Raw genomic sequence first — 25,583 nt, 5'->3', positions numbered from 1 at the left:
TCAATGAGTCTTCTTTCTGTTTGTCATATAATGTGTGTAACTATTTTGAGAGGCAGCCTGGTGTATCATTTTGTTATTGTATGGAAATAACACGCTGAAATGAGCAAATAACCAAATATGAATAAATGCCTGAATGGTGCAGCATTGGTAATGGCAGTACTGCTGCTAACTGGCTATCCCTGTTAGCACCAGTGGACTCACCTGTTGACATGTTGTCATGTCCTCCTCCTCTTTCTCCTCCTGCTCCTCTTCTTGCTCCTGGTCTGTCACGTTTCTCCGCTGGTATCTGAGTGTTGTCATTAGGCTACCGCTGCTAACGATAAAGATTTTCGACGCTAACGTTATTTTTAAATATGTCTGAACTTTTTAAGCGTCCTGCAACATCAACCTCGAGTATTTTTTTTTTCTCGAACCTGCTCTGCTCCAACTTCTCGTTTTTGGGCTCCTTTTCCCATCTCATTTGCCACTCTATTTCATGGGTGTATTATTCTGTTTGCTTATACCATTATACTTTATTTACTTCCTGCTTGACCTTTGACATTACATGATGGACTGATCCACTTGAAGCTGTGGGGGGAAGTGACAGCGGCCGGTACCACCTACTTCACCTGCCTTATACAGGTAGACTATTTACATAGGAGCCGTGTAACCCCTAATCAGGTGGGCTGTCCCAGCATTATATATATATATATATATATATATATATATATATATATATATTATATATATATATATATATGGTCAAGACAAAAAAATAACATTGGACAAGATAACAAATGGAAAAACATATTTTACATTTTCTTAAAAATAAATAAATAATACATTTATGCATCACGTGATACAGCCCTACTATCATGGCAGAGAAAGTAACAGATACAGAGAGGTAACAAAATGTTCTTTAACCCTAACCTGCCCCTTACCCATGGGTCTCTCATGAACTTCCATAAATATACATATAAAATATAAAATATATATAAATATACACAATACATATAAACAGTCTCTCACATGTGCATTATAGAATAAATAAATAAAAAAGTATGAATACAAATTCAAATCATATTTCTAGCTAAGTTGAGTGCACCTCCACTGCCACCATGTGGTGAAGAGGTCGAGTTAGTTAAATGCAGCCCAGACAGAGCACTTCAAAATAGACGCTCCCATACCAACATTATATACTGAATGCACAATGTGATGTAGCAGAAATTAAATCCTAGCCCTTTGAAACCTGAGGAAATTGGCTTTCTATCAAAAAACCACGGGGGGAAAAAGCAGAAGATTACCTGAAAAATACATTAAAAATAAATAAATGAATAAACAGAGACGAAGAAAGATTTTAAAATTTTACTTAGAATTATAATGAATGAGTAAAATAATTCAAAATATACAATAATGATAACACCCCCCGCCGTAAATTCACTAATTTCTTGCAACATGTCTCACCAAGTTGTGCACCAATTTTTGATGAAGGTTCAGAGGTGAAATACTTGTGAAAGGATTTGAAAGTAGTACAGGAAAAGTGATTTAGCTCTAAGTTTCAAGCGCGCATGGACAAGCATTATAAAGCTGAACCTGCATTTTTCCGAGATTAACTCACTTTATAAACATTTGAAGACGTCTCAACCCAAACTCTCTATCTCCCTCTCTGGTGATGCTGTGCGCAACTGTGTGACGGAGTGGAGTGTATTCAAAACACACCCAGCAAATGTCCGTCGTTAAAGCCTCAGTGTTGGAGCTCTTCACACAGAGACACCATCACGCCGAGCTATGGAGAAGTTTGTGCTCGTATTAGTTTGCCTGCTGGATGTCCTGGTGTGTTTTGGTACCGGTCAGCACCATTTGAGCGCGGGTGTCGGACCGTGGAGACACCGGATGCAGTGGGAGAATAACGGTCAGGTGTACAGTTTACTGAGCACGGGAACTCAATATCGCTCACCTGCGCAGAGCAGAAGGACGCACTCAGCTCTTATTGACAACTAAAAACAGTTTTAACCGACACCCCCCTCCTGTTGCGCTTAGTAGGTCCACCAGAACCAGATCAGGAGAGCTCCAGGACGCACCCCGGGTTCACTCTCAACACAAACGAACAGAGTCAAACGGATGCGTCGGTTCTTGGTGTTGATGCGGGGCAGTATTTACTCCCCTCGGGACGACCCGGGGCACGCAGTCAGTCTCCACCGCGCCTCGCAACCTCTGATGAGGGTGTGGGATACCGGTCACAACGTGCACCAGTTAACGGCAGCGCCGCAGCTTTCACCTCCGCCCAGGAGTTCTCCGGCAGTGGAGTCCCTCGAGGAGGCCGGAGTACACCTGGGGACGGCACACAACGGGCCACTGTGTCACCAGTAAGATCCCCGGACTTTACGCACAGCCGAGGCGGCAGGATAAACTTAGAATCACCTGCCGGGTCACCTGGCACAGCTGGTTGGGTCACCATGGCTGAGGATAGCGGGGATACACGTCGCATTCAGCAGCAAACGCCTTTAGGAGACGCTCGCAGCGCGCAAAGAGCGCACTCACTGACCAGAATCACACCGGAGCCAAATGTTCCCCCCACCGCGCTCTCCAGTAACTCCGTAGAAATACACTTCCCCCGCACGAGGTCGGATACAGCAGGGGCTGCAGACACGGGTGACCCACGGGACCCACACAGTATTCATCACAGGAACTCGGTTTTCTATAATGTTTACCCTCCAGACCGCAGGAACAGGATCTCAGCAGTGCGCCCTGCACCAGGACCGGGATATGGCACCAGGTTCTTCCACAACGGTGAGGCGGGCGGGAGACAAACTGCATAAAAAGTTTCCTGACAGACGCTGTTTGAACGTTAAAAAAGTATTGATGAATAACACCCTGGAATCAAAGTCTGAATAATCAATGAGCCCTGGCAGTTACAGCACATTTTCCGGTGAAACACGTGCCCCATATTCATGATCAAAATTTAAATCCCCTTTTTTAATAATGCATTTTAATGAGAGTGAGACATAATGTCCCCTTATAGCAAAATTAATGTCTCCTGCATGAGAGGCTCTGAGCAAAATTGAAATTAAATGGCTGATTGATAGACTGAGACTGAGTCATTAGTACAGAAGTTGGCCAGAAGTGGTGCATAAAGTTTGAAGTATTTAAAGTTCTCCATTCAGTATTCTGCTGAAGTGTTTTATTAGCGTATGCAGTATCACATTTACTCAGGTAGAAAGAGTAAAATGACTTTTTTAACCCTTTGAAACCTGAGCAAATTGGCTGATTTCTTTCAAAAACATGGGAAGAAGACAATGAACAACAAAAGAAGTGTCCCCCAAAAATGTTAAGAAATTAGTAAAAAGTCCAAGAAAATTAATTTTAAAAAAGGAAAGGAAAGAAAAAGACAAAGAAAGTAGAAAAAACCCTGGGGAAAGTGTTTAAGAATTCTGTTAATTCAGTAAAATAATTTCAAATCTGCTCAGGCTTCAAAGGGTTAAGCGATTTCAATCTAGGTTTTGAAGGGATAACATCAAGATTTGTTCAATTTCCTATTTTTTAACTTGAGTAGAGGTTTTATTTTTCTTGTATACACTTGAGAAACTTCAGTAAATGTTCTGATGATGCGTGCATGCTTATTCAAATCCCCACACATATTTCTGTTGATTGTGATATATCATCATTTACTTTCCAAACTTCCTTTGTGAATAAAGTTTCTGCCTCATTTCCAGAAGACAGACTTAGGTTGAAACTCCTACTTTTCAAAGGTCTTGACAAAAAGTAAACACATTTTCTGCCCAAATAAATGCATATATTTAAAGTTGTGTTTTCATTTTCTTTCTGCAGGCCTCCCGGATTTGGTGCCGGACCCTTACTACATCCAAGCTGCCTCTTACATCCAGAGAGTGCAGATGTATGCACTTCGCTGTGCTGCTGAAGAAAACTGTCTTTCCAGGTGCACTTATTTATTTGACATCACACCACATTAACCTGTCAGTCAAGTCAAGAGCAATTAAATAAGCCCATTAGATTTAGAGTCAGCCTGATGTGTCACCCTTTGTCCTTAACTGACATTTTGTTGCATGTTATCCACTGAGTGATAAAAAATGATATCTTTAAGCACAAAAATCAATAGGTATACACCTATAAAGAAATAATGATAATCGTTTAAGGTTCCTTTGAGGTTTCCAGATTAGGATGTGTGTTGGCCTCTGTCCCATTTGGAAGCCGTAGCTGAATGACAGAGTGGCTGGACATAAACCTGGCAGCTGCACGAGATTCTCCCCTCTGATCTGAGCAGCCACTTTGCCAAGTAAAAGGAGCTCTGAAGTGAAAGGCAGAGGATTCCTGAGGTGAATGAAAAACCTACTGAGGCAAGACCAGAAACCACCCTGTCGCTTACACAGCACTGCACCGTTATGTAAACCGGCCAGTGAAGAGGAGACGGAGTTCAGTGTGCAGTGAAGTGTGTGTAGAGAATAATGTGATGTAGAGATACCACAAACAAAAAGGTGATACAAGTCAACCTCAGCTGTGTTCTCTCACTTTCTCAGCAAATTAGGTCTTCTTACTGTCATGTCTGCTTGTAGATACAAAAGGTAAATTTGGCTTATTCTCTTACTATTTCCTTTCCCTTCAGGTCTGCATATCACCCGAGTGTGAGGGACCTCGACTACAGAGTCCTGCTGCGGTTCCCACAGCGAGTGAAGAACCAGGGAACGGCAGACTTCCTCCCAGTGAAGCCCAGACATGAGTGGGAATGGCACAGCTGCCACCAGTGAGTTCAGCGTTATTACTGATTGATTATTAAGTCCATGAATCATGTTCAGCAGTATGTCGTCTCTTTGATCTGACAGATTTGACTGAATTATACAATTGAGATAGTTTTAGTTAGAGGTTAAAGTTGGTATTTTTCAACACAGACCTTGTTTTTCCATGTTTTTTCTTTTTGCCTAAGTGACTAATTGGAGTCACATTTTAAAAAGGAAAATTGGTCCAGTATTGAGCAAGAAGGCTGCAGCAGAAAGCAGAGAAACAGGCTGCAGTGTAACCACTCAGGGCAACTATGTACTGTCAATGTACTTCCACTAAAAGTGCTTGTTTTCATCATTGACAGGCTCAGATTATCGATCCCTACAGAGAACTGACTTTGATCACTCCTTTTATTGACATTTCTATATTTCAATAACTTTTTCTAATGGTCGACCAAGGTTATTCCTTTTATTGACACTTTTAGATGACCTTTATTTATGCTTTTACTTTAAAATTTTACTGTTGATCAGGATTGCTTTTAATCAAGTTTACTGCTGTGCTGCTATGATGTTCTATGTGAATGTTTATTGTATTTTTCAATTGTTTTGTACTGCCAACTGCAGATCAAATTTCCCTGTGAGGGAAATAAAAGCTCTGAACTGAACTGAACTGAGAGATAGACAATTTTGTTAAAGAATGAGATTGTTTTCATTTAACCAAAAACAGCCAAGAAATTGCTGTTGCGAATTTCACCGTACTCCATTTAAATAAAAAACAATTTTATCATCACAAAACAAATTTCATTCAAAGTCAAGAGGAAAAAAATAAAACTCACAAAAATCATCTTAGTTCATCTATCCACTATTACAACCATCACCCACACTGGTTTGGTTGAAATAAACTTCATGATTCACCCACTTAAATGTGAAATGTTTACACAGTAAAATTACTGTTCATTTTTAAATAATAACTACACCCCCAAAACTCTTTTTTTTAGTCGAAAAGCAATATATAGGATTTAGTAGAAGTATTTAGTGGTGTTGTTGATTGATTCAGGTCCAAATCTTGACATTTGAGTGTTAAAATTCTACATATTACATATAAATATGCATACTGACTGTTGAATTTTGCTATTGGCTTTCATCACCAACCGAGCCCCCCGTCCCCGGCCTCTCACCAACACACTATTATGTTTGTGCTGGGGAACCTCAAGTCAAAGGTGTGGGGTTTAGTTACTCTTTAACTCTTAAATGGAGTCAGGTGGGTTCAATGATGGGAAATTCGTGGATGTTTCTGTTGAAACAAAATGGATCTTTCTCTTACTCTTTCTCTTAGACAAAAATGTCTGCTTCCGTAGGGTTCCTTTCCAGAAATTGTCTGACACTTGAATTAACAATATGAGCCTGTCAGTGGCAAAAAAACGCACTTTTAGTGGTCAACTGATGGTGCGCCATTGCCCTGAGTGATTGCATTGCAGCCTGTTTTGCCCCTGCCAGCTACAGCCCTCTCACTCAATACTAATTTCAAAAATTGTTGCTCCCATGACTCACTTAGACACAAAAACATACAAAAATAGTTTTTTTTTATTAGGGTACATTGAGAAATGCTGAAGTTACCATTTAGTAATAGAAAAATTACACAAAATGTATATTAAATTTCACATAGTCCTATGCTTGTCTTCATTATTCTGGCTGCCAACATACTGAGATGTAGCCTTCAGTGTTTCTAAAAGGAAAAGGCAGCATCTATTAAGACTGCAGCTTCACTGATACAATCACAGTCACAACTCCTCCTGTCTACATGTCCTTGGGCAATACACAGAATCCCAAATAGCTCCTGCTGAAATGATGCTCTGTTTGATCATCTAAGAGCTGCACAAGCAGCTCTATTTTGTGCCAGTTACACTTTGTTCGATTCCTTTCTCTGTGCTAATATGTGTTTGATCAAATATATTAAATGTGAGTAATTTTTTTTTTAGGAATAGAACGTTGTTATGCACAAAATGCAATAACTTACTATGTGAGTAGCTGTGTACCATCAATATGAGCCGACAACAGCGGAAATGATCATTTTTATTAAAATTCGCAGTAAAGCTCTCATTTGGATCTGTGTGTCTCTGTGTGTCTGCAGGCATTACCACAGTATGGAGGCCTTTAGTAACTATGACTTGCTGGATGTCTCCACTGGACAGAAGGTTGCTGAGGGACACAAAGCCAGTTTTTGTCTCGAGGACACGTCTTGTGACCCAGGGGTACGACGACGCTTCGCCTGCACTGCTCACACACAGGTTTGTCTTCCTGCTTTATGACTGCTTTTTTCTACAGTGAAGCATCTGTTATTTTATTTATTGAGGTCTGGATTTTTCTCAGGGGCTCGGTCCTGGTTGCTATGACACCTATCACGCCAACATCGACTGCCAGTGGATCGACATCACTGATGTACCACCTGGAAACTACATACTCAAGGTGGGAGTGTAGAACTGATTTCACAAAATATGCAAGATAAATTGTGACCAAATTAATCACTAACTCGAGCAGAATTCACGTATGTTTTCAAATAAGGAGAAATCAGTATAACTATTTATGTTTCTGTCGGTCCTCAGGTGACAGTGAACCCCTCACAGATGGTTCAGGAGTCAGATTTCTCCAACAACGAGGTTCGCTGTGACATCAGGTACACAGGAAGCTACGTCCAGGCGAGAAACTGCAGGATCACTGTGTAAGTCAGTAAGTTCTTACTGCTTGTCGCTGAGATCAGAAGTAAAAACTGATAAACACTGATGTTTACTCTTTGTCCAACAGAAGCTGACCTGGCTGAAGAGAAATGTATACTTATTACCTTTTTGTTGCTCTTAATGTACAGTTGCAACTTTATTGTGCAGCTGTTTTACTTTAAAATGTTTTCTAATCTGTTGTTATTTATGATATCTTATAGTAATACAGCCAGGCTAAGTTAACATATGTTATTTGTAAGAATATAAATGTTTAAGCAATGCAAGACTGTACTGTAAGCTGTGTGTGCAGGAAACTTTAGGAAAGTGTGTCAACATGATTAAAAATTGTAAAGAAAACAAGCTATTCTTGAAGGACTTACACGTTTGTGTGATATCTAACAAAAAAGGGCCCCACAAATGACAAAATACGTGCTTAACATAAAGTTACACATGTTAGGTAGGTTGAGGAACGTGGTGACAACATACCTTAAAATGATTCAGAGTTCACTTGGTTTAACACGTCTCCTGGGGAATGTTTATGCATGCACCACTTCAACCTGCCTCCTTCAGGGACTGGTCTCTACTTTACGGCCATCAGCACACTGATCACGTGATCGCAGCCTTCCAAAATATATACATGAATTACTGGCCCGTGATTACATGGTATATATACAAATGTTTTTGCATAACTTGAGTACACATATAAACAGTGCATGAGAACAGCCTCCAATTACTCTCCCAATGTTGTGTTAAATTCAGACAGAAAATCTTTCTTTTTCTTACACGTCTCCGCAGTAAACAATCCAAAACCAGAAAATTCGTAATGAATTGAGGTCAAAGGGCAGAATTTCCCAAACTTCTTATTGACTGACACTTCTCCTGCATGTTTTAGATCTCTCTCTAAACGATCAGCTCTTAATCACGCAGCTTCAGGAGTTCACAATGAGATGATCATTTGAATCAGCTGTTAGAGCAGGCAGAGATCCAAAACATGAAGGACGACGCTGTCCTAGGAGATTATGTTTAACCGTGCAGGAGATTGTCTGAGAGTTTGAAAATTGACATTTTAATATAGTTTTGCTGTTGTTAAATGTGGCCCCTTATGACTTTTCTAAATTTTGGGATTTTTTGTTCACCATGGAGTCACTAGGAAAAAGAAAGTTTTCTTTACAAATTCATTGTAACACAGGGTGAATAATTGGTATACAAATGATCATTTGTGGGGTGAAATATTCCTATAGGAAGCTTAATTCAGTCATACTGTTTAACTGAATTGGTGCTTATTTTAATGTAAACAACGGTGCGGTTTGCCCCTCAGCAATAAAAGACCCTCTGTGTACTATTAAACACATACTACTATGTAAAGTGCTGTTAAAATATAAGACTTGCATGCGTGCATTTCAAGCAGTATGTCATGTATGAAATGAAAAGTCTGTGCTTTTACAATCTAGTCTGAAGGGTATTTGATTGTTTGAAAGGTGTCCTGATTTTTTTGTATATTTTATAATAAAGTTTGTTACCATTGAGGACTGACACCTAACTCAAAAAAACTAAATGGTCACTACTGACGGGATAATTTGAACAAATATTTAACAACATGAAGTCATTCCACTTCTCATTTACCATTAACAGCAGTGAACACAAGCTGAGGTTCATTAGCATGAGGAGTGGTGCATTTCTTAAATGCTTCTGGAATAACACACCTCAGAGAAATACCTAAAATAATTCCACTGAGCACGTTTATGTCTTTCGGAAATGGCAGCACAAGTCATAGCCTCACAGCACCTGCCTGTTGTTGCGTGTTTGTCATGCTGTGTTACAGATGAGTGATTGGGAAAACATTTATTCACCTGGCATTAACCCCAGGTGTCTGGGAACGCTCTGTTTACACTTTGTCACCAGATTTATTAAGAACACTCTGACGTGGAAATGTATAAATATTCACCACAAATATTTCTGTAACACTATTCATTCTTTTTGCTCTTTGCTGTCCAGCAAAAATACTACGTCATAGTCTTATGATGTTAAATATAGGGCACGAAAGTGAACATTTTTTTTTAGATTTTGGGTGAATTCAGTCTGATTTGTTTTAGCACCACAACAATGTATGGTGAAAACATAATGAATGGAGCGATTTATGCCTTGAAGGAACCCTTTGTGTGGTCAGTCAATCAATCAGTTATTCCAGACTCATGGTCAAGAGACAAAACATCAAATACACTAGAGAAATACACAAACACAGAGCAAAATCATGGTGTAAAATACAAGTGTCTCCACCACTGGGATTAGTGTTATATCTTACATTGGATAGAACAAGTATTATTTCCTTCTCAGAGTCATTAAGCCAGATAAGGCAGATAAATTTATACATGAGATTCCTTAAAACAGCTTGGAGGGTATTGACTCTTGCAGCCACAAATATTTCACTTGCACTTCACTATCTAGGTCTCTTGAGTAATATTGTCATGGCATTATTATACGTGCAACTTCTGTAAAGTTGCCTTTTCTGTACTTTGACCGCAAGTGTATAAAGTGGTGTACAATATGCTCTGAACAGAAAATTCTCCACTTCATCTGTACACAAACTAAATTTACGTGAGAGAATGTTGAGCTTGAGGTTCTTGTAGAGGGGAAGATTTTAGCAACTTTCACGCAAAGCCTTGATGAAAGGAGGAAACTGTTTCAGGATGTTTATGAGATGAATTTGCAGGCAGCTGTGAGCTGAGGTCATGGAGTGTATTTTCTCTGCAGCATCTGTTACAGCAGCTCCCTCACTGACTCACTTGCACAGTCTGTCTTATGGCAGCATCAGGGCCGCAGCGGGTCACCATCACCTCCACCTCCTCTCATGGAAATGAGCGCTGTGGCTTTCTCAGATGCAGTGTAGGTACATCTGCATTTGCTGTGTTAATGATCTCCACCCTCAAGTTATGAAGGCACAATAAAACCAGAGGAGAGAATTAGAGTAATTTTGATGGGATGTTCACTCTGCATTAACATTACTGTGCATTCATCACTGTAACACAGTAATACAGTGGTTAAATACATTCTGATCTGTTACTTGAGTAAAAGTACTAATGCAATAATATAAGAATTCTCCACTACAAGTAAAAGTCCTGCATTCAAAATCCTACGTCATCCTACATCCTACGTCAAAGTATAGAAGAATTATCAGTAAAAAAAAACAAAAAACTGTAAAAGTACTAGTGATTCTGCAGAATAATGGTTCCTGTGACCAGTGTTGTAACCACTTTTCTTTGTCAGTGGGTGTTTCTGAATGGGAATTTAGAACATTTAGATCAATTGGGACTGTGGTTTGCATGTTCAGCATTTTATCTTCAGTGTTTTCATGTATTGCGGGACATGAACTGGTCTGGTCTGAGTCTCTGCCTGTGACTGATATCATTTATAACATTTTTGAATTATTAATATTAGATAATAATACTGAGTGATAAACACTATGAGATGCCTTTTACTGTTGTAGCTGTTTGAGGTGGAGCAAATGTAACTGTTTTATATATCCTACAGTAGTGGTTTAGCCCAGTGGTTCCAAACCTTGGGGGCTAGCCCCTCCAAAGAGTCACAAGATACATCTGAGGGGTCATGAGTTGATTGATAATGAAAGAAAACTGCAAAATAAAGTTCTGCTGCAAAGTATTTATATTGATTTGTTGGAGATTCTCTGTCGTTTATCAGATGATTTTACTCCCACAAATAGGTATTTAAATTAAACCGTCAGAAGTTTAGAGGGTAAGAGGTTGTGACAAGAGGTCCCAACCATCTACTGCTTAAGGGGCCACAAGCCAAAAAGTTTAGAAACAACTAGTTTAATCTCTTTTTTAAGTTTATAATGCGGCTTTTTTTGTTGGTAAAATATTAATCTGAAAAGTAACCAGTTATAATGTTGTATATCAGTTGGAACTACTTAAGTAGCCTTCAGCACTTAAGTTACTGTGCTTGATGACTCTCCACTGCTGTAATGATGAAAGATGCAAAAGATGGGAAAGTATCAGAGATGAGGAAAATCTTGCCGCTTATATCCACCTCACTGGGCTTGTTCCGATTTTATAACCCCAGATTTCACTCATCCTCTTACCCAAACTTGGCGTCCATGTGGAGCCGACACCATCTTTGGTCAGAGAGCGGTGGAGGTGATCCGCTGATGTGAATTTGAGTGTGACAGAGGGTCAGGGCAGAGCCTCCTCTGCCGCACCAGGTGCTGTTTGCTCAGGGCAGGCCGACGTGCTAAGCCTGCAGGGCGTGCAGGATGAGCAGAGCTGCCGGTCGCCCCTGCCTGCCCCCGCTGGAGATGGCGAGGAGGAGAGAAATTCCACAGATCCGCAGACGGCCAGGAAAACCTGAGTGCAAACTGCTGGCATCAGCAGCACCACGGCTAAACCATTCTTATCACGGGCTGCAGGTCTGTGAGGTCGTGCCCAGAGGCCGGACTGTCTGAGACTGCCGGTCAACAAGTGTCCGAGCCAACAGGCGAGACTGCAGTGACACTGGATGGCAGGCAGTTTGTTCCTTACAGACACAAACTGCAAAATACTGACCTCATCAACCTTTATGCTTCTGATTTTTCTGTATTTCTTTGTTGCAGATTTAAGTTAAACTTTCAAATCTGTAGGTTTATTTTATAGCATTCAGTCAACTGACAATGTCTTTTGAGTCATGCATTTGTAAACTTGGTGACAAGACCTCAAAATAAACGTCTGTGGGTTTAAACAAAGCTTGCACACACAGCATGAGTTCATTATGACAGAGCTGCTGAAGAGTCTGTGGGATACATCACTCTAAACTCTGACAACTCGAACAATCAACACCATGATGTCAGTGTTCATATAAATCAGCATCCACTTATAATTCACTTAACACACTGAGACAATTACGGTCTCACACATCAACTCGGTGAGAAGACAAAAAATAATACATGCAACAAGTAACAGGAATGTCACCAAGTCACCTGAATGACTTGAGGCAGACTTTAGTCACAGATTTGATGACTTGACATGACAAAATAAAAAAAGACTGGCAACTCATCTTGGACTTCAACACCAATGACTTGAACTTGAGCCTTTTGACTTGATAACTTCCCCGATACCTGAAGATTGAGAAGAATTTTATTTAAAAAATTGTGCCACAAATCAATGAATTTCCAGTCATTCCCTAAATCAGCTAACATTAACATTATTTTTTCCCAGCAAGTTGACATTTAACTCCACTTTGTTTGAACCAAGCCAACATCCAATCAAGTTTCAGAAGAGACAAACATTAACATATTAACATTAACATTACATTACTAAGCACCATTTGAAAAAGGATGATACCAAAGATCATTTTGTTCGAGGAAAGAAACAGGTTGTGTGGAAGTCAACAAAAAATGAATTTAAATGAATTGCAGTAAAATGGCTTAAAAATAACAGAGACACAGCAGCTTCCAACAAACATGTTTCAACAAATAAATATACATTTTTAAAAAATCATGATTTTTGTAAATTAAATATATTTAGCGTCTACTATGATGCATTATATTTCAGTCTTGACTTGGGATTTGAGCACAAGGATTTAAGACTTTCTTGTGACTTGCAAAACAATGACTTGGTCCTCCCTCTGCTGATCATTCAGTGATCTGTTTATGGTGGTAATGAACAGATCTGATTCAGCTCCCCAGCTAGCAGGAAATGTCCCCACAACATTGACTAACGTTACCTGCAAGCTGTAATAATGTTTTAAAGAAAACATTTTAATCTAATGTTCAAAGATTTTTTTAAGGAAGTTTGTCTTTTCAAATAATGTATCTTTAAGGTTAAATGTGTTGTTTTGTTTTGGTGATGTTGAGAGGTTACAGATCATATAATGTTCTTTTTGTAAAATGTTCCCACAATGTTACATGAGAACAAAGACATAACATTTTCAAAGCAACATTCAGAAATGTTATTGAAGACTGAGATTACAGAACTTTTTTTTAATGAAAATGTAACGTGATATGTTAACAATAAAAAAACATTTCTAACATTTTTTGTTGTTTATGAAGAATGTTGTCTTGAACTTTAAGAAGAACGAACTACAAGAAAACTTGCCGCTGAAAACATTACCAAAACACTGCATTGGTTTCACTGTACCATTTTCAAGTTTTTAGAACCAAAATTTCTAGTTGGGCCTTTAGCTGCTTAAAAACTATTAAAAGTGCTAAATGAACTATAAATCTGCTCATACACAAAACCACTGACACACTGAAGTGTTGGTTTTAACTCCCCCTGCTGTGTGTGTAAAGTCTGCAGAATGAGCTTCCATCATTAGAGAAATAACTTGACGCCAGCTCTGTACTAATGTCATGTTTCTCTGTCTGGATCCGTGGTCAGTATGTTTACCTTTGTTGACTATTGTTTGTTTATAGCAAAGACTAGAAGCTGTTTGTGTGAGCACAGTGGAAATGAGTCTCCTCCTGGTGTTACACCGCCGTGTGTCTGACATCCTGAAGGACGGAAACAATGTTTACCTGGGCAGGACGAGGACTCCCTGACTCTGACCATTTACACATCATTACAGATTTAACAGCTTTGAAACAGAAGAATGTGCCTAATGACCCCTGTACTTTTCCTCCCGGAGCCGCTGTGTAAATATCCAAACACTCAACAGGCTGTCTGAGTGAACACACGCTGTGATTAATCCTGTTATTGTATTATTTTTGGACTGAGAAGTGGGACTGTCGACCCGGATGGAACTGCAAACAGAGGAGGAGGAGGAGGAGAGGAGGGTGAGGAGAAGGGTGAAGAGGGCGGACAGGTTATTCAGCTGAAACCCTCCACTTATTTTTGGCCTGAATTTGCTCTCTAAATGCTCGTATTGTTTTAGAGGTTTTACACATGAGTGTCAGACGTCAACGTGTCTCCTCTCGTACCAAACATCTGTTCATCTCTCAGGAGGAGGACGTCTTACGGCTCCAGAGACATACATATAAAAACACACATATGCATGCAGACATGTAGGAGCAGACGTGAGACTGTTTCTGTCTCCTGTAACATGAAATGTTCTACTGTGAAAAAGAGAGGAATGTGCAGTATTGAGAGACTTGGTGTTTTGACCCCTTGCTGTTTACTTTTTGCAGATATCTTGTGAGAAAAAGACACTCATACTCGCAATTTATTATATTTTGTGCAGCAGAACTGACTACAAGGGGCAAGTATTCATTAGTATTTATCACAGGATTATTTGATGGATCAGATGATGCAAAGCATAATACTTTCATAGCGCTAGTGTTAAGTGCAGTTAAAGACATTACAAGTGCTTCAAATGTATTGCCAAAGATGTTTTTGTCTCAGTTGTTGAGGTGTTTAATTGTTTATTTCTTCCAAAATATTATTAAAAACAAAACACAAGCATTGGACAATTTCACTAAACCCACTGAAATTATTTTACCGAATTATAGTAGTTTAGAATCAGCATGTGAGCAATAAAATCATCTCGCTTGGCATGCATAGCCTACTATACTTATTGTTTAATGGCATTCACATCATATTCCGTTATTGCAATGCACTCTTCTACAACTGGAACAGCACAGTAGGCCACAAACCTTTATCCCATATATGATTTTTAGTAACATTTTTACCTGTATATACAGGGTGAATGTTTGTGTCCAATTGTTATAATGCACATTCATATTTTTATTTCACACCAACCCACCTTTATGTGATAGTTACATTTTTTTCCTGCATATATTTGTATAGCATTATTTTCTTGTTGTAGTTATATATTAATACTCTGTAGTCAGTTCTCAACATGCATCGCCAATAAAGTTGTTTGTGATTCTGGTAAAGTTTCACTAAGATTACATGAAACTTGAAAAAAAAAACTAAAGAAAACAGTTATCATCTATTATTTTCTCTACCACACTATCACTTCCTGTCCCAGTATATCTTGTGCCCAGGCAGCTTGTTTGACAGTCTAACAGCTGTGATTATAAATAAATAAATAGCTCATTGAATCATTAAAATCAGACAATAGTTACGTACAGACAGAAAAATGTAATACTTTGTAGACAGACATCAAGGACATTGAGTAGTTTTTATGTTTCCATGTAAACCATGTGTAGATGCAATGAAGAAACATTAATTAAGATAAAAAGAAATGAGCCCTTATAATAAGACAAGAAACTTCAGCGACATGTTAATGCATCTCATCAATTTGTAAAAACGAGATGTGCACTCTGCACTCTCTCCTTCACACCTGCGTACCACATCCTGGGCTGCAGCCAGGCAGTAAAAAAAGAGACATACAGTATGTATGGACAACCACACAGAGGTGTGATTGGGTTTGAGAGAGTTTTCCCTCTTGTGCGTACAAAAAAGCAACAGTTTTGATGTCAGATGATGATACCTCTAGTTTGTATAGCTACTACTCTGACTTAGTTTGTCCAGATAATCCCAACTCAAGGTTCACTGTCATAATGTTATCATGAGTGGATGAGTTTTCTTCAGTTGTCATGGTAATTGATGAGTTAATTTGAGCTCAACTGACCTGAAGTAGAAATTATTTTGATCTCCTATTTTATGCTACTTTATGCGTACTGTAACTAATGTGGGGTGAGAACCAGAGGGGCCTTGGTGACATGTGACCAATTTTATACAGCCAGAACAAACCAGCCAACCAGAACAAAAAATGACCATACTTTGTCTTGATGTTGTGTATTGTATTAATCTTTAATACTACAATGTCATAAACATGTGGATGATAATGTAATTAATGTATAATAATTTGACATTTATTGAAAAATATCTTTAATGAGTGCGTCTAATTGCGCTTATGCCATTTTTAATGCTTTATACTTCAGTGTGAAGTGTTAACTTTTGGTTTTTGATAAGTAACTTTGGATTGGTTGAGAATTCACAAGTAACCTTTTGGTAATAGAAAAGGTTTGTCAAGAGCTATCATTTGATTTTTAAATTTATTGAAAAAAAAATGAATTACTTTTTACCTGGTGAAGACTTTAGAGAATTAACTAAAGTGCAAATAAAATACACCACAGACTGTGATTAAATGCGGTCATACTAATCCAAAGTGACATTTTATTGAAGCTACGCTGCCTGCGTTAAAAATAAATGTTTGAACGAGGGCGACATCGTGTGGTCATGCATGGCCGCGCGACAATAAATTCAACACCACTTCTTTAATTTGTCATTATTAAAATAAATTAATCCACAAAGTACATCAATAAAGAGCGAATTCCTAAGTACAGTGCTTTTGAAATATTAATCGTTTTTTAAATGTTTGTCTTTTTATATTTTGTTTCTTTGGTTTGATATGTGACGTCTGATGTGACGACATTCACAGTGGACGGGATACCGGGCGACCCGGGGAGCCACTTACAGCGACACACCACCACACTGAGGAGGAGGAAGAGATGGCCACCCAAAATAACTTCTGTGCTGTTAACTTGGCTTTTCTGCTTGTATGCGTGTTGATCGCGGCATTTGTCCCCGTGGATGCGTCTCCTGACCGGACGAAGACGGTGGAGTTCAACGTTAAACCGGGAGGAGTGGTGCACACTTTCTCTGAGGCGGTTGTAAGTGACCGTATGGCCGTTATTGTCTTTATTTTAAACACTCAGCTGACGGTTATAAACAGTAACGTTACCGGGACACAGAGCTGCGGTGAGGATTAATCTAAACGTGCAAGTTTGGCTGTAACGTTATGCTAAATCACCGTGTAGTTTATCGTAGCTCCGTTGTTATTGATTTTTAAGTATTCGGAGGAATAATTACAAAATAAAGCATATTAGGATTTATATCACATGTTAAATCTGTGTAAGTATTTCATTAAAATGTGTCACAGACGATTTATTTGGTGTTTATAAGGACATAACTAAAAAAAACTACAGTCGCGGCGTGATGACGACACAGCCTGTGAGAGGCTGACACGTCGCTGCCTCGGCGACACAATGGCTCCTTTGATTGGCTGACAGTTTTAATCAATACGGACAATTTCTTTATGTCCTTTGAAAGTAAAGTTTTAATATAATGTGTGAACATAAATACTGCGATTAATTGCCTTTATATCGCCAATTATTATTATTATTTATTTACTTATTGTCTTAATTATTTGTCCATATAAACGGCTAAAATAATAACAAATTCCCACCACAGTGGACTTTTTTTAATAGCACATATTTTGACCTGACATAGCAGGAAAGGCAGGTTTTACTACAGTCTTTCCACCAGTCTCTTATACGCATTTCCTGAAACTACAGCTCTTTCCTTGTCAAAAGACTGCTTGCAAAATGTAACACTAGCACTCAAACTCCACCTAAAACGGATTGTTCCCACCAAAATGATACACACAGCTAAAAACCGGTGTGATATATTAAAAACACTGCTGGAAAAATATTCTTTGTGTATGCTTTGGCTTCTTGAAGCCTTGGCACATATTCAAATGTATACAATTGTGTCAAAATTGTTTCTCCTTATTTGATTTTTTAAAATGGGCTGCCACTTTTTGGTGTGCACAGTCTAAAGACTGTTACCATATTGTAATTCTATAAATATATCAAATAAATATTGCTTCGGCACAATCATTGTATCAACATAGCCTACAACACATTTGTCCATCCAATGAGCTCCAACTGGGCTAAACCCACAACCCAGAGTCATACTGTAAAAACACACACACACACACACACACACACACACACACACACAAGGAAATGACCTTAAAAACTGTGTTAAATCATAATAATAAAATAATTTAAAACATGTTATTACAATTATAAATCCAGCTTTCTCTACATTTTTATTTTTATTTTTTTTTGTTTGACAAATAATTTTCCAAATCTACTTACTTGCTGTTTGTTGATATTTCTTGCCAGGTTGCTCTTTGCCTTTTTTCCCCATGTTTTTGAGAGATATCAAATCGATTTGCTCAGGCTTCACAGTATTAAATACTTGTGAAAGGTGTCTGAATGCAGCACAACAACAGTGATGTCGATCCAGGGTTCAAAGCGTTAACTGGCTAAACTAATTATATGTGTAGTCGTTAACTACTTAATTAAATTTCTAATAACACTTTTGTAAATGTCAGTGCTTTGGCTGGTAGAAATGTTTCAATTGTGTTGTGATTTTGCTGAAAGACAAGATGCAATAGCAGTGAATTATTGCTCTGCTTTCGCTTAAATATTGACTCCTCAAGCACATCAGGTGCAACATTTTCGTGTTTAACATGTCAAACCATCTGCTGAGAGAAACGTCTTCACCAGAGGAATGAATTGATGTCTACAAAACATTGTTATCACAACAGCAGCCAGGACAGACCTTTGAATTTATAATGATAGGAAGCATCGACAAGCAAGCTAATCTTTGCCTCTGTGAGGCTGCGGGGATGAATGTTTTTGTATGTTTGCTCGATACAGACTGAATTTATTTAACATTGGTGCACACAGTGTTAAAACTGAGCAGCAATTTGATAATTTTGCTCCTGTTGGAAATGCATGTTTGACTGTAATAAGCAGACTCGTGGAAAGTGTTAATTAATAGCATGTTGAGCTAATTGAAAGCTCAGTAATGAAAATATGCAGATTTAATGACACACAACTCTCTTGTTCTAGAGGGATTATGAATGCTCTTTCACTTATGCTTCACAAGGGGGAACCAATGAGGTGAGTGTCTTATCTCTTGCTGTCAGTCTCCAACATCATACTGTTGATTTTTGATTTGAAGTTACAGCAGTTTTATGGATAAATACTCTTGGTTTTGTGCCAAACAGCAATGGATGATGAGCGTGGGTCTGAGTGACGACGACAGACTGTTTTCCTGCTCCGTGTGGAGGTGAGACACACACACACACACACACACACACACACACACACACACACACACACACACACACACACACACACACACACACACACACACACACACACACACACACACACTGGCTCAGTGACCCTGATGTTCAGTGTGTCCTCAGTGAGAATTTGTCTCGTCTGTGTCTGTTTCCACAGAGTCACTCTTTGATTGTAGTTAATCGTGACAGCCCCAGCAGAGAGGAGAAACAATACAACAGAGTTTCTAACCTCGCGCTTTTGATGTATTCATGTCCAGCTCTGACTTAATAAGCGACTGAATGTATGCAAATGACTTAATGTTGGTGACAAATATTTGTTTTTCATTCCTGCCAGGCCCCAGGGGAAGTCGTACCTGTTTTTCACTCAGTTCAAAGCTGAACTAAAGGGAACCAAAATTGAATATGCCAATGCATATGTAAGTATAAAAGGAGCACAATTCCCTCAACTGGTAGATGCAAATTTAACTGTGGCTGTCCTGTTCATGAACTTGTTTTTGATGTTGTACACTGGTCCTTACCAGGGACAGACAGCTCTCTATTCAGCAGCTTAATACTTTTAATTACCGTGGAGTTTAATGTAATACTTTTGACATTCAGCCATCTGATATACGAGTTAAGTTGACCACATACAGCATGGCTCGTATATCAGTCAGTTAAATCTTGATATTTGTGCAACATTGTCAGTTTTGATTAATTTTGCTTTTGATAGCCCAACACCCCATTATCCGGTAAAAAAACAACAACAAAAAGACGAGAAATACAAGAGGTGTTAACTTTTAGTCTGGCGTTCCATTAACTCAGTGAGCTTTAACACCACATTTCAAAGCCCTATCTGTGATGTAAATGAGATAAAAGTGATGTTAACTTTTATTTTATTTTCTGTAGGCTTTGGTGAGAGCCAGCTAGTATTTTCAAATAATTAATGATGCTAAAGGGAGTTAAAACTTAGCCGCTTGGGTGTATATGGATGCAGGTATGAAGTGTAGTTACAGACTGTCTTTTTTGTTGTTATTTGTTTTGTTCAGTTTTCTGTAGTCATATGTCTTTTTGTGTAGAATGTCTGATTAAAGAAAATCAATAAAAAAAATGTAAATGACAAAAACAAAGACAGTGTTAGTACCTGTAATCACCAGCTGAGCAGCTCTGCTTGCCAGAACCCTCCAGACCCAGGTGGTGTGCAACACAGTTAACTGAAGACCACCAAAATTAACCTCTAGACCAGCATGCGTAACAGGTCAAAAAGATTCTCGGAGGTTAATCGATTTAAGCGGTTACCCATGACATCCCTGTTTGTTTTTCATTCGTGTTTGACTCCTTTTCTAACTAAAGGAACTCAAAGTTGTGCTGCCTCATACTAAAAACCTTAATTTCAATGTAGGTCCACAAACTTACATTAGCATCTTTAGTAAACCACAAATGTAACATATTTTATCTTAAAAAATGATTTTTGCACTCCTTGTCCTCAGTGTTGTAATTTGTTTGGAGCCACATTGCAGTGTGGTTACAATGCTGTAGGTGCAACACCTCTTCAGTTTCAGCTCTTCAGCTTTTCCCCCCACTGAGTAATATGTTGTGGAGCTTATGTTGGGCAGCAAGAAGCTCTCAGGACTTTACTGCCTAACAAAGACAAACTGTAGTAAAAAGTTTTTCCTTGATGTTACTGCACATTTTTAATGCGCCCTGTCAGGGCTGAGATTAAAGCGTCTCTCTCCTTCGCCCCAAAACAAGTTTAGAGTGTTGAATTTACAGTGTCTGCACAAATATCAGAAAATCAAGGCAAAACACAGCTGATGAACATTTTTGCGTAGCCTGCAAATAACAAACCATCAACCTTTGCACCAGCAACACAGCAATGCATTTGTCAGGCTCAGGGATGAGAATCAGGCAGGATTTTTCTGTCTTGCAGTTTTTTAGTTTTAGTTTGCTTGACCACAAAGCCAGTAGCTGTCAACACCTGTACTTTGATCTTCTGTGAGAAGATCAGCATCACATATTATTTGTTATGTTTATAAAATCACCAAAAGTTGCAAAAATGTCCATTAGCTTCCCAGAGCCAAAGCTGGGGTCTTAAATTGCTTGTTTTGTCTGACCGACAGTCCAGCGCCCAAAAATATTCAATTTATATTGATTTAATGCAGAGGAAAAGCAGCATATGCAATAGACAATAAGAAAAAAAATCAGTGACAGTTTGCTGTTCTAACATTTTAAATCAACAAAATAAATGCTAAGGACAGCTTATTTTCACTTACCAAAAATCAACCAGAGGTGATGTTTCTATAAGCCACTTATCTCCTTTTCGCGCCGCTTAGTTCTGGAAATGTCTGCAAATTAGTGCATATTAAATTAGATGATGCATCATTTTCATACCTAAAGTAACATTTCTGAAAACTTGTAATACAAAAAATAATTGTCTTAATGTAATAATCAATATTAGAAGTTTCGAGGTGATATCTGTTTGTTAAAATTTCAACCCTCTTCACCTGCAGTGTCTGTCTTTAGCGAGGTTTTCTTCAGACCTCTATTGGATGAAAAGGTCTGGCTACACAAGATTAAATGTCACCTAGTGTCATGTGAGAGTCAGAGCATTGCCAAATGAACATGCTGCCACTTGCTCTTTGGACCTGACTGTAGCTTTACTGCACATCCCCTCTACTAATGCATGTGTATCCGTGGAAACCCATCATATGCTTCACAAGCACCTGCACATTTTTAGATCCATTGTCCTCTAATGATGGTTCGAGCTACATTCCAGCTTGTACCGACTTTGACAAACGAACACAGGCGGAGACGGTCAAAGTAACAGAAAAGCTTTATTTCCCGTGGAAGTCAAATTCGCCGACGTGTCTTTGCACATAATGTCTCATGGAAGGTTAATGTCTGGACTCTTACAGAGCTCAGTCACTTAGCCGAGGTCTGCCGTGTCTGATGTGGTCATTGGCGAAGTGAAGCACACACCTTGACACGCCTCCTTCCCCCAGCAAGGGCAGTCCTGACACACTGTCATTAGTGAGAGCACATGTTTCCTCCTCCTGCTCTGGCTCCGTGCCCTGCAAGCAGAAGACGCGCGCACACACACACACACACACACACACACACACACACACACACAGAGAGAGAGAGAGAGAAAAAAACTTCACTAAATGATGGGATGAAAATAACCTCACATACACAAACAAACACACCTGCCACCCCCACACAGAATCTCCTTGACCTTGTCGCCACATCCTCCTACTCTCCCGGCCCGTCTGTTGCAACAAAAATTGTCTCTTGTGCCGCCTCTCATCCTGTTTTTGTTTATTTTTCTCTTTTCCTCCTCCTTTCTTTCCCTCCTCCTCCTCTTCATCACTGCTTCTGTATGTGTCTCCAGTCTCAGACGTCGCCTGCAGGACAGAGTGACGTGCCTTTGAAGCCGGAGGAATTTATTATAGGAGACTCAACAGGTGAGAAATTGATTGTATTTCCAAGTGTTCAATCAACTCCCTCAGCTTGTCACGTCAATCTCTCGCTCTCTCCCTCCTCTCCGTCACGTTGCGAGTTCCCTGCTGGTTTCCCTCAGAAGCATATGCTCCAGCTGTGAGTGGGTTGCCATTTGTCCCTGTTGCATTATTTGTTGTTATTCATTTTCTGCACAAATCCCCACTGTGGCTCCAGTTCCGGACTGTGATTAGCAGGATTTGACAAGTCACACAGCAATTTACTGTAACAGCAGATTAGACACGACAGTACAGAGGCTTATAGACTCAATTTCCAGCAACTATCACAGACTTTAGGATAATCCCGTCCCGGTGAGACCTCTGGGAAACACTTCCAGTCATGATTCAAGGGGATAAAATCCTTAACAGAAGTGCGGGAGGTAAATTACCGTTTTAGATGCAAAATAATATTTTGAGTGAATTACAGGCCAGTTCACTGTTATTTATTGTTCACACTGAGCAGACTGAAGACTCTCCACAAGGAGGAATCTTTCAGTCATTATCAGACCAGTTCCTCACATGCCAACCTGCTCCACCTGCAGCAGAGAAAAGTCCCTGCAGACATCTGTGGATGTTACCACCTACAGGCCAAATAATGATAGTTTTCACAAATTTAACATTTGTGCCACCCACAGGCAATGAGCTGCTTATAGATCTGGTCAAAGTTTTTATCATGTATGTGTTATAAGGATTTTGCTACTTACTCCAATAACAAATAAAAAATAAAATTATGTATTTTTATTATTAAATAAATTACAATTCAGCTTGGGGCTGTCAGTTTTTTAAATTTAATTATCTGGAATTTTTTTGCAAAGAAACCATGGCCTATGAACACTGATCTCTGATCAGTCTGACAATGATTTTGCCACTAGGTACAGCAGCCAATGTTTTGGGAGTTTCAGTGTAGCCAGTGGACTTCCAGATAATGGATTTCTGGGGCCAAGAGTTCTTCTGTGAAACAGTTATTGTTTTTATCATTTATTGTCCGATTAGCATCTTTGGTTGCAAGAATGGAATTCAATTCAATTCAACTGCGCACTAAAGGTTATGATTTATAGCTCTACACAGAGCCTGCACTGTAGCCAAAACACTTGTCTTCTGCTAGACACATTTTCCTTACAAATACAACATCCTAACATTATTAGCATAAGCCTGTGACATTTTACAATACATAAATTAGCTTAGGAGGTAGCAGCGTTTTCTTCCACTTATATGAACCCAGATATTTATTGTTAATTATCTGTGAAATAAAAATATATCAAAGCTTCAATTCCACTAAGGGAAGTGGTTTTCAGTTTACAAAAATAAACAGGCATAGAGTACCTGTCTATGCAGAGCTATCGCTAGACAAGTTTAGTGTTGATTATGAGCAATAAACAATGGACCATCCCTGTCCACTAGAGCACTCTGAAAGACAGTAGATCACTGTTAGCAGGAAGCAGAAGCTATGCTCACGTGAAAAAAAACGTACATTTTTGTAGGTTTGATGCATCAAATGTAAAGCCACACGCAGCAGCTACAGTTCAAAGGAAAACGAAATTGCAGTTGTAACACTCATTGCCTGCAGGTGGCGCTAGTGTCTGAATTACAGCAGCTATTTCTTGCATTACTTGTAGATGGCGCACATCTACATCTGCAGATCTAATGCTGTTGCTGGTACTTTCTTTGCCAACAGGCAGTGCAGGTTGGACTGGACCTGCAGCTCTCAAACTGCTGCCTCTGCAGTTAGATGATACTGGCTGGTTTCAGGTTTTGCATTAATGACCCTGTGTCCTTGTTGTTGCTTTAATATTGTCTGTGACAGTAATTTGCTCTCCTCTTTTACCTCCAGTGACCCACAGAGATGGAAAGTTCAGCGCTCAACTCTCCAAACTGACCGCCATTGGACGGACACGACATGATGAGCTGTAAATGGTCAGAAGCATGACTCAGCTTCGGTCATGTTTTGAACTCTGAGTCGGGCCTCAGTGTTTCAGCTCAGTAGTCAATGAACGATGGATTAGTGGGGTAACTAGCAAAAATTGAAGAGGGATTATGCTGATACTGTCAGTACATTAATTACCTGATGCGTTTAAAGAAAGAATTTGAAAATGCTGCTTGAGATAAAGAAAAATACAGCGAGGTGTTAGTTAAGTATTCATATTTTTTCTTACTACATAATGTCCCAGTTAAAATTCTGCTATGAGATAAAGTGCTTCCATAGTTGTTTCTTAGTTTCTGAGGCTATAAGATTTACAGAGAGCAAATCTGTTCTGATCCAGTGGGGCTGTATGTGAATGTATAGAGGATTGGTGTCTGGGGGCTTGTAGAGTATAGATAACACATTTAGAGTAGAGAGGGATTTATCCATCTGGTGTAATCCTGAGAGGAAAGTGAATAATCTCCAGCAGCGTCATCACACACACATAAACAATTACATTTTCCTCTTTCTTGCTCTGTTTCTGAGCTGAGCTCCCTGCTTGGTCTGTTTATATTCATCTGTTGTAGATAACTGTGAGCACACATTTTATCCCCTAAATCACCCATCAGTACCTCTTGTGATCAGTTTTTGCTATTTTTGTTTGTTTTTGGCCAGAAGGGATACTTGTAATGGAGCAGATAGCAGCATCATTAAATGATAGAAGGATAAAGATATACAGAATAGACTGAGATCAGTGCATTTTTTTTTATAAATCTTGAACAGTGTCAGTGTGAATTCATTGTTTTGAAAATATGTTATTAGTATTACAGGTTTACTGTGTAGGATTTAGGGAGATATACTGGCAGATATGTTTTCTTTAGTATAAAATCCCCTGAAAATAAGATTGGATTCGTGTTTGTGACCTTAGATAGAGCTGTTTATATCT

The 25,583-nt window shown here is 39.1% G+C and overlaps 2 protein-coding genes across 2 annotated transcripts; both read left to right on the top strand.

The window, feature by feature from the left end:
* Nucleotides 1-1,767: 1,767 nt before the first annotated feature.
* loxl5a (lysyl oxidase-like 5a) lies at nt 1,768-7,435 on the top strand. The gene is given in 8 exon segments (XM_042483928.1): nt 1,768-1,953; nt 1,955-2,080; nt 2,082-2,769; nt 3,808-3,916; nt 4,601-4,738; nt 6,844-7,000; nt 7,083-7,178; nt 7,316-7,435. Coding segments are annotated over 8 exon segments (1,620 nt in total).
* A 9,339-nt stretch (nt 7,436-16,774) lies between these two features.
* On the top strand, nt 16,775-25,466 carry mydgf (myeloid-derived growth factor). Its single transcript, XM_042483947.1, has 6 exons — nt 16,775-16,991; nt 19,026-19,076; nt 19,184-19,245; nt 19,599-19,680; nt 22,632-22,704; nt 24,569-25,466. The coding sequence occupies exons 1-6, from the start codon at nt 16,830-16,832 to the stop codon at nt 24,646-24,648; spliced, it is 510 nt and encodes a 169-aa protein (XP_042339881.1). The 5' UTR covers nt 16,775-16,829; the 3' UTR covers nt 24,649-25,466.
* The last annotated feature ends 117 nt before the right edge of the window (nt 25,467-25,583 follow it).

The sequence above is a fragment of the Plectropomus leopardus genome, chromosome 3 (genome assembly GCF_008729295.1).
Source record: "Plectropomus leopardus isolate mb chromosome 3, YSFRI_Pleo_2.0, whole genome shotgun sequence".
NCBI classification, from domain to species: domain Eukaryota; kingdom Metazoa; phylum Chordata; class Actinopteri; order Perciformes; family Serranidae; genus Plectropomus; species Plectropomus leopardus.
The sequence above is the reverse complement of the archived record's forward strand: the minus strand, read 5'-3'. Positions and strand labels throughout refer to the sequence as shown.